This window comes from Sorex araneus, chromosome 1 (genome assembly GCF_027595985.1).
Source record: "Sorex araneus isolate mSorAra2 chromosome 1, mSorAra2.pri, whole genome shotgun sequence".
NCBI lineage: Eukaryota > Metazoa > Chordata > Mammalia > Eulipotyphla > Soricidae > Sorex > Sorex araneus.
In genome coordinates, this window is record NC_073302.1 from 300,580,483 (window position 1) to 300,593,692 (window position 13,210).

At 58.3% G+C, this 13,210-nt stretch overlaps 1 protein-coding gene across 4 annotated transcripts in view; it reads right to left on the reverse strand.

Annotated features, from left to right (window-relative positions):
* The window catches only part of MSRA (methionine sulfoxide reductase A), a 159,306-nt gene that overhangs the window by 14,834 nt on the left and 131,262 nt on the right, over positions 1-13,210 (reverse strand). For all 4 annotated transcript variants that reach the window (XM_055132672.1, XM_055132685.1, XM_055132691.1 and 1 more), the window contains one exon: positions 5,725-5,831. In XM_055132672.1, the coding sequence (XP_054988647.1) occupies positions 5,725-5,831 (107 nt within the window). The remainder of the gene's footprint in view (positions 1-5,724; positions 5,832-13,210) is intronic.

Genomic DNA, 13,210 nt, shown 5'->3' on the forward strand with positions numbered 1-13,210 from the left:
CTTTCCTCTGAGCCCTGGGGTGTGGGTGGGCCCTGAGGGCCCCTGCATGTGAACTGCTGCTGAGGGCGACGGGCCACACGGGCCAGGGACGGGCAGGGATAGCGGTCAGCATCTCAGACTTCCCACAGATGCTGAGGCTGAGGCACCGACTTTGGGATTTGGGCCAGGAAGGAGCAGGTGGGGCAGAGGGTGGGGCCGGGCGTGGCCTTGGGCTCCCCTCGGGGGCTGCTCGCTCGCCACTGAGCTCAGCCCCCAGTGCCCAGGGCTCGTCCTCGGGAACAGGCCAGAAGCACAGCCACAGCAGGAACAGACCGACCTCGGCAGCCGCCGTGGGCCCAGCAGCCACACCCCAGGGGCACGTTCTTCTGCCCTGAGACAGGGTGAGGCATGGGTGGGGGGTGGAGGCACCCCCCCCCCCGCACCCCCTGCCTGGGCCCCCACCCGGCGCCGTCTGGGGGCAGCAGCCGAGCTGTGGGACTGTAGCCGAGTGGCGAGGACAGCAGAGGTGACCCGTGGCCGGGAGGGCTTCCCGGGGTCCCCACCCACGGGAAGGGGCTCAGCTGCATCCTGGAGTGGACGCAGCCCCTTGGTCTAGGAACAAGGCCCCGTACAGGCGGGCGGGGGCAGGGCCATTGTTGCCAGCACCGGGGCCAACAGGGCGCCGAGAGCCCAGGCCAGGAGGGCAGGTCCAAGGCGCGGGGGTGGGAGGGGTGATGCACGTCCACCCGAATCCCTGTCCACATTCTGCCTCTGTTTCTCACACGCTTCACCTGCAGGAAGAAGGGGCTCACAAGGACCTGGCAGCCCCGACACTGTCCCCAGCTGCGGGCTCCGGGGTCAGCCCGCTGTCCACCCCTCAGAGTAGCCGGGGGCGCCCAGCAGGGGAGGACCTGACATGCAGTCCCTCTCCTGCTCTCCACCCCAGCCAATGGGTGGTCGCCTGCCACCGGCTGCCATGGCAACCAGGGACCACTGCAGCGCCCACAGCAGTGAAGAGAGAGTGTGGGGGCGGGGCGCAGCAGAGCTGGAAGGGCCTCCCCCAGCTCTGGGCGCAGGCAGGACTTGCCACGGGGTCACCCTCCCCTCAGATCCCTGTCCCCTTGGTTCCTGGACCCCCCCACATACACACACGCATGTGCACATACATGCATACACAGATGTGAACACACAAAGCACATATATGCACACAGATATGCATATATGCACATATACGCACACACATGCACACACGCACAGATGTGCACTCGCCCCACACCAGCCGACTCATCGCTCAGCATGAAGTGAATGTTGCCTGCCCCCAACAGGAAGACAAACTGGCTGTGGGGGGAAACTGGAGCCTCGACAGGATCCAGGGGACAGCCGCCGCCACAGGGCCTGTGGGCCAGTCACGGATGCCCGCCCGAGCCTTGTCCACCTCCCAAACACCTCTGGTCCCGCTGCAGCCTGGCACCTCATCAGGCAGGGCTGTACGCATGCACACACATGCACACACATATGCACACGCATGCACATGCATATGCATGCACAATATGCACATGCAGGCACATGATGGGAGCACAAGGGCCTATGGGGAGGATGGGGAGGGGATGCACATGCATGCATGCATGCAGACATGAGCATGTGAGCACACTGGCTGAAGTGGAGGACATGTGGTGCAGGAGGCAGGCATGAGGCTGTCGGCCTTTCCTCCCTCTTTGCAGCCCAGGGCAGGGCCCATGGGCGGGCGGGCAGCGGGGCAGGTGTTCACTGTGTTTGTGTGTGTGATGTGGGGTGTGTGTGTGTGTGTGTGTGTGTGTGTGTGTGTGTGTGTGTGTGTGTGCATGCGCACTGGGCCACACTGGGGCGTTGGGCTACTCTCCACTTGGGGCCCTGTGGTGCTGGGCTATGGGCGGGCTGCCACGACCCCAGGCTCCCCACAGTCCACGTGCCTCCTGACTATGCAAAGAGACGTGTCCCTGCCAGAACGAGGAAAGGGCTAACGTGGCAGCAGCCAGGAATCTCGAGGCCATGGGGCCGCTCTCTTCGGTGCCAGCTCAGGGCTGTTGGGAGCCCCCCTCCTCCAGGCCCACCTTCTCCTCCCTGTGCCAGGCACGGGGAGGAAGGGGCCAAGGACCCGGCAGTGACACACTGCGACCACCAGAGGGCGGTGCCGCAAACCAGATGTCTCCCGGCTGTGTGGGTGCGGGTCAGAGATGTGAAGCCCGTTATTACGAGTGGCTCCGCTGCCCGGCCCTACTCATGAACCAGTGCCCAGCTCATATTTCTGAGCACAGCGCAGGAAAGGGCAGTCTGCACTGAGACACGGAGTGAGAGGGAACGAAAATAAGGGCTCAGGTGCACCTGGACTGTGACGGCTGGAGGAGGCGCGGCTGCTGGCCCGGCCGTGGCACATGCGCAGCCTGGCAGACGCTGGTTTGCTGAGGTCCTTCTTGAGTCTCAACAACTCCCATATCGGTGACTGCCAGGCCTTGTGGCAAGCCGAGAGCAGCCGGCCGGCGCGGCCCACACAGAGGGGATTCTCTGAGGGAAGCGAGAGACTGTCGAGTGCTCCCGTGAACATCACAAGTCATGACTCCAGGCTTAACAACAGCACAGATTTAAAAAAACTAAGACGACTTAATTCCCAGACCATAAGTAGCCCCAGTAGGTCCCCAGAGGGCTTCCAGGCCAATGAAGACCCTGACGCCTGAGCCTGGGGCGCACCCAGCCGCCTCCCCCCCACTGCAGGGACACGGAGGCCCCGAGTGTGGCCGCCCCCTTCCTTGATCCAGGACAGACAAGAAGAGCCACCGCCTGCCAAAGGGTCTGGGCCGCCTGGTGTCCCCACCCCACCCCCGGGGACCCAACACTTGGAATACTCCACACATCGCCCCGGTGCAGACGGCGTGAGAGAAGGGACGAGGAATCCAGCGCACAGTCCACCAACTCGGAGGGCCCCACCTAGATGGGGGCCACGAGGGACATCAGGAAGAGAACAGCAGGTCTGGGGCCTCTCTGTGGGGGCCGAGTCACTGGCATGAGCTGGGACAAAGCCCTGGGAAAGGCCTGTGTCACTGCTTCCCGTGGCCAGTGAGGGGTGGACTCAGGCCAGCCACCATGCCGAGCAGCCTGGATGGGGCCTAGAAGGACCCCACCCCGTCCGTACCATCAGGCTCCAGGCCTCAGACCCTGTGTGGGTGAGCCTAGAGGTGCCAGCTCCCGTGCCCGCATCATTCGGGGGTCTCGCCTGTGCCCTCACCCAACCCCAATGTCACTTCCCAATGTCCCTTCCCAACAGCTTCACCGTGTGACTGTGGGTGGGGGACACAAATCTTTAGACCTCGTGAGGGGGTGACCCATGGGCTTCACTGTCCTGCCACATTTTTAGGTCATAAAGATTTGCCAACAGTCTGTGTGGGGCCAGCAAAGGCCAGTCTTAGGGGGACAAGCAGGCCCAAAGGTCCCATTTGCTTCCAATGTCCCACGGTTTCTGGGACATGGTCCACATGGCCTGCGAGTCATGGGAAGAGGATCATGAGAGGGACCATGGGAAGGGATCATGGAAGGGATCACAAGAAGGGGGTGATGGAAAGAAATTATGTGAAGGGATTATGGGAAGAGATCATAGGAAAGGATCATGGGAAGGGAATCATAGGAAGGAGATCACAGGAAGGGCTCATGGGAAGGATGATGGGAAGGGATCACGGGAAGGGATGATGGGAAGGGATCACAGGAAGGGATGATGGGAAGGAATCACAGGAAGGGATGATGGGAAGGGATCACAGGAAGGGATGATGGGAAGGGATCACAGGAAGGGATGATGGGAAGGAATCACAGGAAGGGATGATGGGAAGGGATCACAGGAAGGGATGATGGGAAGGGATCATGGGAAGGGATGATGGGAAGGGATCACGGGAAGGGATGATGGGAAGGGATCACGGGAAGGGGTCATGGGGAGGGATCATGGGAAGGCATCTTGAACAGGGTCATGGACACGCAGTTTCTCTGACGGTGCTGGGTGGTGCCACCACCACAATTCCAGCCCAGGGGGGCCATGGCGGTCACATTGTGTGCACCGCAGGCCGAGGTTCTGGGGAGGCCCTTGCATGTCCTGCCACTCGGTCCGAGTGTGATTTCTCGCCACTGAGGAAAACTACATCTGGACAGGAAACCAAGGGGGTGGGGGGGACTCAGCTCCAGTGCATGTACCAGTGCATGCACCACAGCACCACCTCCTGCTGGCTTTGGTCAGAACACCCAGCACAGAACCAGGCAATTTCAGACAGTCTCACCCAACTCTTACGAGAGACCCAAATGCACAACCCCATCCACACAGACCCGTGGCCAAGATGGCCAGGCCGAGAGACACCCCAGCCGAGCACACGGGTCCTCCCTGGCACTATAGGAGTGACCCCTGAACAGAGTCCCGAGCTGCCCCCCGTAAAAAATAAATGACACACACACCACACTATCACACACAAACACACCATATACTACTCTCTCTCTCTCTCTCTCTCTCTCTTTCCCCACACACACCTCAGGTACATTCCTTAAAGGGCACCAGGGAGCCCGGATGACAAGTGACAGACTGCTAGATAACTGAGTTTAAGATAAAAGGGTGGTAAATATTTAGCTTTTAGGGCTATACTGAAGATAGAGATGAATAGATGGGTATAAGGGCGTAGACATAGATGGGTAAACGGAAGGGCAGAATGGTGGGTGGGATGACGGGTCTGCGGGAGGGTGAGAGATGGGTGGGAGAAAAGGTGGGTGGGGGAGGGAGGGATGGATGGGTGGTGGACTGGGAGTCAGAAGGGCAAACAGAGCCAGAGACTGTGAAGAAAGGACATTCCTTCCCATCTGAGGCACGGTGATTAATGTAGGTTTACCCAAATGGGGTATCCACCAGAAGAGTTTGTGCTTATGACGCCCTGGAAGCTTCCACATAATGAGCTCAGCACTTGGGCCCGGTGCGGAAATCAGCTCATGTCACGTCCAGAGGCTGCTCCGTGCTGAGCACCGCTGCCACTCTGAGCTCCGTGTAGAAGAAGCTGGTGACAGGACCACTGGGGCGGACGAGGAAAGGCGCTTCAGTAGGGGCCAGGGACCCAGCAAGGGCCCGGCTCAGGGACTGAGCATTGTGGCCCAAAGTGTCAACTCTGAAGCGGGGGGTGAGTGGCTGGGAGCGCCCTGCCCTCGGAGCCGAGCAGGGACGCTCTGGACGGATGACGGGGCCCAGAGCCCTGGGCTGGCGGGATTGGGTGGGGGTACTCTCAGGCTGGACTCTGGGGCAGTGTACTGTGAGGCCGGCAGCTTGCCGGGATCCCAGAACTCTACGTCCGGGTTCCGGGAGGGAAGAGGACTCGGGCCCACAGTGTCCTCACAGCAGGGCGAGTGAAAGAAAGAACATTTCAGTGGCACCGCGGGTCCCTCCCCACAGAGACCCCCAGCGCCTGTTCGGAGACGAGTGACATCCTGACCGAGGGGACGAGGGGAGGTATGCCACGCCTCTGCCCGCTTCCCCTGTAAGGGAGACACAGACAGACCCCCCCCCGGGGGAGACGAGGCAGATGCCCACCAAACAGGCCCTCCCAACCTTGGCACCACCCACTCTGCTTTCCCGCCCCAGCACAGATCTCCCGCCCCCAGCAAGGACTTGGGGCTTCCAGAGCCAGGCCGGCACTTGTCCAGTCTGCCCGTGGTGCCCTGCCCTGTGCCCAGCAGACCGCACCCTGTGCCCCCTACCTTCTGGTAGGCCTCCTTGGTGCGCAGGGCCGCCTCCTCCTGCTTGGCACACGTCGGGTAGATGGCCGAGCGGTACTGGGTGCCGTGGTCGTTGCCTTGGCGCATGCCTGGGGAGAGGATGAGGGTCACCGGGGTGGCGGGGGTGAGGGGCGCCCTGTGCTGCTCGGGGCCCGCCTTCCCGCCGCCAGAGCCTCAGGGTGAACCAGGCCCCCTTTGGCCTCCGTCTGCCCAACAGATACTCGGGGGCTTCAGCCAGTGCCAGGGCCCAGCTCACTGCAGCGTCTGGACGCGTGGACCCCATGCAGACTCGGGCGGCGTGATGGAGACCCCTCTCACCACGCGCTGCTCTGAGGAGACCCCAGAGGTGGCCGCAGCTGTGACTTCGTGTGAGAGATGGAGAGGGTGCGTGAGCCTCTCATGAAGAATGTGGCCGGGGACCACCAGCACACCCAGGGCTGGGACCAGGATCTGACAGGCTTGCCCAGCACACTGGCACCCCGGAGAGGCGGCTGGCCACACACGTGGTCAGTTTCTGTCTGGCCAAGAGCACCGGCTGAGAGTTCACGGCCAGGGGCCGGGCACAGAGAGAGAGAGAGAGAGAGCACAGGAGGGGATGGGGGCAGGCACATGGAAGGGCCCAGGATGGGGCAGGAGCCACCCTGGGGCAGACTGAGGGGTCTGAGGTGCAGCTCTGACCCGGGGCCCCCACTCTCCTTGGGCCACATGGGGGCCACACACGCTCACTGCTCAGTGCTCTGGCTAAACCCTCCAGGGAGGCAAGGCAGAGGTTGCCGGGATCATGGGTGCCAGGGGGTGGGGGGCGGGGACCAAAACCCAAGTCCAGCCTTCAGGACCCATCAATGGGGGCCTGGGGCCAGGCGCTGTCCCCTCCTGCTCCCCTGACCCTCCTGCTGCCCCATCAAAGAGCATCCAAGGAGGAGCCAGAAGGAAACCACACACACACACTACTCTTGTGGGGAGAGGGGAAGGGAAGGGACAGGGGGAAGGGAGGGAGGGGGGAGGGGGGAGGTTAGTTTTGCTCCTACAGAAGGGAGGAAATTCTATTTGAGGATGGCCAATGGAAAAATGCTCATGATTCCATTTCCCTGAACACTGGAAATCCTCTCCCTCATCACCCATCCAGGTGTGGGGGATCAGACCCAGGTCTGTGTTGGGTCTCTGAGACTTGGCACAGCAACGAGGCAAACCATACTGGGGGTTCCAGCTGCCTGGCCATGAAGCCAATGCTACCGTTTTGTTGTTGCTGTTAAGAGTTTTGGTAGAACCCTTCCTCAAAGCATCAACTTCCGGGCGCTGGAGATAGTACAGCAGGTAGGGCGCTTGCCTTGCACACTGCTGACCTAGGTTTGATCCTCGGCACCCAGGTGGTCCTTGGACGCCACCAAGAATTACCCCTTAGTGCAGAGCAAGCCCTGAGCACCACCAGGTATGCCCCCACCCCAACTCACAGCCAAGAAAAACAAAACAAAGTACCAGTCTCTGGTAAATATGTAAACCCTGACGCTAGCTCCTGACTGAACATACTAGATGTTTACTTCCTGCTCATGTGAAGGGGGGTGGGCGAGGGACAGTGGTGATGGTCCTGAGTCACGAGCTCTTCTGAGCCTGCGGCTGAGATGCCCTGACACCTTCAGCGAGCCTCTGCCATAGGCGCCCGCAGCATTGCTGAGAGGAAAGGTTCAAAGCTGGCGCAGGAGTTTCTCACGGCCGGACCTGCAAGGTGTGGTCACCTCCATCCACAGTCCACCAGCCAGAAGTCAGACATGTGGGTGGGCAGCGCTGTCCCGGGGAGGAAAGTCAATGGGCTGCAGGCTCAGCCCTCGGGGCGCTTCCCCCCTTGACGCACAGGACCAGCCCGAGCCCCGAGAGACCTGGGAGAGCTTCAAAGGCGACTCTTCAAAGGCACCTGACAGTCACCTTAGAACCACGGTGTCTGCAGGCATCCAATGCCGTTTGTCATTTATTTTTATTTCATTTATGTTTTTCTAATCATTCGCAAGTACCAAAAAATATTAAACATCTATTTGTGCATCTATTCTGATAGTCATGTGATTTTTTTCCCCTCTTGGCCATCTTAATGTTGTACCGATTGTATTAAAGTGCCAGTGCAGGGGCTGGAGAGATAGCACAGTGGGTAGGGCGTTTGCCTTGCACGTGGCCGACCCGGGTTCAAATCTCAGCATCCCATATGGTCCCTGAGCACAGCCAGGGGTGATTCCTGAGTGCAGAGCCAGGAGTAACCCCTGTGCGTTGCCAGGTGTGACCCAAAAAGCAAAAAAAAAAAAAAAAAAAAAAAAAAAAAATAATAATAATAATAATAATAAAGTGCCAGTGCAAGCCCGCACTCCTTGGAGAAGACTGAACTGGCCACAATGCATTCTGCTTCTGTCTCTAAATTCAGTTGGCTATCTTTTGTTTAAATTTTTGCATATATTTCCTGAGTAAGATTGAACCCTAATTTTTTTCCCCCCACCAGATTCTGGTATCAAGATGGTTTAAGGGTTGGATTACGAATTCTCTTTAGTCCCTGGAAAATTCTGAAATGATCTCTTCCTTAAATGTCGGCAGAACTCACTGAGAAGCCATCGACACTTACTGGTTTCTTCATGGGCGCTTTTATAAATACCAAGTTTCTGATATTTATGAATATCAGAAAATTTAGAAAAAAATTCTATTTATTCATTTGTAAAATGATTATGGGTTTATTCCCTTTTATTATATTCTCAAGAAGTTGACTTTATTTAGCACTTCAAGTTCCAGGCTCCTGGCTCTGTGCTCAGGGAACAGTCCTTGAGGGCTTCGTGGCTCCGTAAGGGTGGGGTGCTGGGGGGACCCGGGCTGGCAGCATGAGGGGCACGCCTTACCCATGTCCTGTCTCTCTGGCCCCAGCCAAATAAAGTTCCACGAATGTTATTCTTTTCAAACGCTGACATTTGACTCCACAGATGTTCTCCGTTGCTGTTTACTTTCCATTCATTGAGTTTTGCTCCTCATGGTTTCACCCGTTTCCCTACTCGGTTTATTCTGTGGTTGAATCTCTAGGTTCTAAGCTCAGTCTTCCTACCTGTCTGGTGCTTGCGCTCAGGCCCCGGCCTTGGCACGAAGAATGGCTCAGCTCTCTGAAGCCCTGCTCTGAATATGCCTCGAACCCTTACCCAATATGCGGAGCTGTTTCCCATGAGACAGCTGACCTGGACCCTGGGCCAATGCCCAGACGTCCTACCTCCTTCCCATCGACCAGCTCGCATCGCTCTCCTCACTCAGTGCCCGCGTCACATGGAGTCACATCATGTGTCTGACTTTGTTCTTCTGTATTGACTTTGTACCACGCTGCTGATGAGTCAAAGACAAGATCTCTCCCCGGCCCCCAGTTTCCAGAAGCTCCCGGCAACTTCTTCCTCTTGCATGTCCTGATGCCGTGACCATGCAGGTGGGTCAGGAACAGGGCAGGGCTGCCCCACCCAGGGCCCCTGCAGGGTCACGGACAGGGTGGGACGATGCCCACCCAGGGTGCCTGTGTCTCCTCTGCAGGTATCACGGGGCTCATGGGGGGACTGCGGGCAATGGAGGGAAACTCCACTTGCTGGGGCCGTGAGCCCTGGAGTCCAATTCTGACCCTGGCACACAGTTACTGACCAGCAGTTGGTCCTGAGCCCAGTCTGGGCCTCTGTGCTCATTGGCAAAAGGATCTCAGGTCACTTGGGTTAGTTACTCTAAGGGGGAGACTTGGTTGCACGTGGGGAGCACTGAACAGTGAGCCCGGAGACGCAGCCAGAAGGTGCCATCATCTGCCCAGGGGCACCCAACCCTAACAGCACCAGGAAGCTGAAAGCGGGGGAGGGCTGGACACGGGTTTAACGTGCAGAGCACAGACACGTGCGGATGTGAGTGCATGTGACCGCTGTGGCTGAAAGAGCAATTAATAAAGACAAACATCAGTTACATTCTTTGTTTCATTTCTTCCCTGTGACTCAAGTTCTTGAAGGGATGGGGTCCCTTTCAGAATGCATAATGCCGGCGTGGGGGCTTCTCCCCTGCGTCTTCTATGTGTGCAGCTGTTCCCCATGCGGAGCCTGCACATCTGCTCATTAGCAATACAATGCGGCTCCCACTGTCTAATTATCTGCAGATGACAGAGTCCTTGTACACGGGCTAAAAAAAGGAGAGGCCTCCCAAACTGGTGGCTTCTTCTGCTTCGTCTTCTTCGTCTTCTTCTTTTTTCCTTAAAAAAACCCCACAACTTAAAAGGGTCAGCACAACACAGTTCAGATATGAATCTGGAAAGGTCAAGGATATGAGAAGCAGAGGGGAAACGGGATCTTCCTCTCTGCAGTGACCTGGGCCGGGCGCGCCTGGCCTGAGGCTGGGAGGGCTGTGCTGAGGGACCAGCCCCACCGCCTGCCCAGGGGCCCCCGGGAAGTCCCCCGAGAGCAAGGCTGAGGGAGATGAGGGACAGTGTAGTGGACACGCTGGGCTTCAACAGGAGCTGAGGGCACGGCTGTCACATAGGCAGTTGGCGATGCCAAAAGGCACGTGGGTCTCAAACCAACTGCCACCGCACACAAGGTGACATGGTGGGGGATGGGCCCACTCCCTGACCTCACATTCCTGGGAAAGTCACGCCGGCCTTCGGGCCTGGGATCTTCAGGGTTCCCGGGAATGTGGCATCCAGCGACCCTGGCATGCTCTGAACTCACGGTTCCTGCTTTGGATGTTCATCTCCAGTGGCTTTCTGGGTCTGCGGCCCGGTACCCATTGATCTGTGTGGTCGTGTGATCTCAGTACAGTGGGATTCAGCCGTTTCCTTCCTGAGGAATATCTCTGCCTGGGCGGTGATCGAGAGGCCACAAACGCTCCCCACTCCGCCCACCTGGTGGCCAGTGCCAGCTAGTCACTAGAATGTCCAGCGTGGAGGAAACTCACGATGCACATCACTGATGGATGACTGTCCTGCACGGGCAGCGGGGACGGTGAGAGGCTCCGTTCTCAGATTTATCCCAAACCGTAAACCCTAAATCTAAACTACCAAGATTTGCGCTCATCAACCCACCAGAAGGTGCTGAAGAAACAAGGCCGGGGTCCTCTGGCTCCTGAGTCAAAAGTGACACCCTCAAACCTGGGGCGGTCTCCGAGTCAGGAGCCAAGTGAACTGGGCGAACCAGTATTTAATCAATGGAAGGAACAGAGCGATTATTTCAGTGGATTCATTAGAATGTTGGTGTTATCACTGCAACTATGGAGCCTGGCAATGGGCTATGAGGAAACCCAAGGGCAGGGCTGAGTGGCCGTGTCCAGAGCTGAGAGGACGCACTCCCTCCCCATTTCGGCTGCTTCCTCCTTGCTTGCTTCTCCTGCAGGCAGGCGCCTTCCACCAGGGCAGCCCACCGTGCTGTCCCTAGCCAAGTGACTGACTCACACAGCAGGCCCAGCGGGGGGGGGGGGGGCTCGGATCTGTCCCTGGGGCTGGACAGTCTGCTGGGGTCACACGCCTGGTCTTAAGATCACACACAGGTTACCAGGGGAAGATGCTGTGATTGGCCAGGCCTGGGCCCTGCGGTCACTCCTTTGTCCACTGCCACCGTTCAAAGCAGAAACAGCATACTGCCGAGACAAACTCCTCGCTCTGAAGCTCGTTCAGAGTCAGTGACGTCGTTCAGAGTCAAGCCCTGTCGTCTGTGAACCCCGTCACCTGTCATTTCTGGTTCTGGGGTATGGAGCTGAGGAGGAAGCTGAGTCAGGAGACCTCCAGCTCTCTGTGGTCTGTGCCTAGGCCCCCTGCCCCCGGGAATAAACCACATACAGGACAGCACTGTGCCCCCACTCCCACCTCTGGTTCCTTGGAAGGAGCCTGACTGGGGACAGTCTTTAACAATTAAGGGTGGGGTGGGGCTGAAGCTAACGGGCAGTGTCTGTAGGAAGGCTGCACAGGGAAGACGGGGCCACCTGCACTCCAAGCAGAGCCCTCAGAAGGCACCTCCCCTCATGCCCCCTGCCTCCAGAGCCATGAGAACATCCACCTCTGTAGCCGGAGTCCACCAACGGGCACTGGCCAGGCAGCCCGAAGGAACGGCACAGTAAACCAAGACTTTCAAGGATGACTAGACATGAGAGAGGTAGGGGGGAGGGAGAGAGAGAGGGAGGGAGGGAAGGAGGGAGGGAGGGAAAGAGAGAAGAGAAAGAGAGGGAGAAGGAGCAAGTGAGAGGGAGAAAGAGGGAACAAGAGAGAGAAAGAGAAAGAGAAAGGGAGAAAGAGGGAGTGAGAGAGGGGAGGGGGGGAGAGAGGGAGAGGAGGAGCAAGGGAGAAGGGGGAGAGGAAGAGGAGGCTCTTTGAAATTTGTATTAAAGAGAAAATTACCGGAGACTCAGAGGCCGGCCCCGAAACTATGCAGCTGAGCAAAGTCGGCAAAGACAAGCTCGCTGGCAGTTAAGGGCGGGAGAGAGGTGGCTTCACCCTCAGCCAACTCCGCTGGGGTGCCAGGAGGGGATTCTCTCAGGCTGAAGCCATGTCCAGCCTCGGGCCTGTGAAGGGCCTGGTTCCTAATGGGGGTCCCTGAGACTTTCCCAGCTCTCCGCCCTCTGCCCTGTCACCCCCCGGAGCTCCTGCACTCAGTCACCCCCCCCCCATGAGAATCTGCGCCCCTCAGCCTGAGAATCCTACAGTCCACGCTGGGCTGACCCCTGAACCTCCTCATTTCCTGGGGTTCCATCTTCCCGCTGGCTCAGGCCTTCCCCATACCTCCTGCTTCTCCACCACCTCCTGGAAACGACCATCCCATTCCTTTTGGAAACTTGTTCCTGGCCACCGTGCTGGGCTCCGGCCTGGCTGGTGGCTCTGCCAGGACCCCAGCCCTGCCTGCAGCTGCCCGAGTCGGCCCTTCGGCTGTGGCTCTGCCCTCTGGTGCTTCTTAGCATGCACGCAAAGAAGCATTTCTGTAGACTGCACTCACAGACGCCACCCCGGAAGCAAACTGCTTCTGTGGGATGACGGAGGAGCCTGAGTGGGATCTGTGAAGGTCCCGCCTTCGTGCTCGGCTCCGGGACCCACGAGGTCGCAGTGTCGGGCAGCAATGCACCTCGGCACCTTCGCTGTCTCTCAAAGCGACATTCCCTGGCATGCGACTTTTCCTGGCCCTGTGCTTGCAGAGAGATTTCTGGCCACCTGTGAGCCCACGAATGTCTGGGTCCTCCAAAGAGGATAACTGACAGGATCCAGCAACCAAAGCTGCGGTTTATCTTTCCGCTCTTGCTTTAAAATAATAGTAATAACAATGATAAAAAAAAATCACCCACAGACATTTAAACAAAACTAACAACCTGATAACGACAGGAAATGAGAGCGGCTAAATTCAGGGAAACAAAGGGAGAGTAAGTCCGGGACACTGGAGCTGCAGGGGAGACGCTTCCATTGTGCAGACAGAAGCCGCACACGGAGGAGGAACAGCGGCCCTAAGAGCTGAGCACGTCA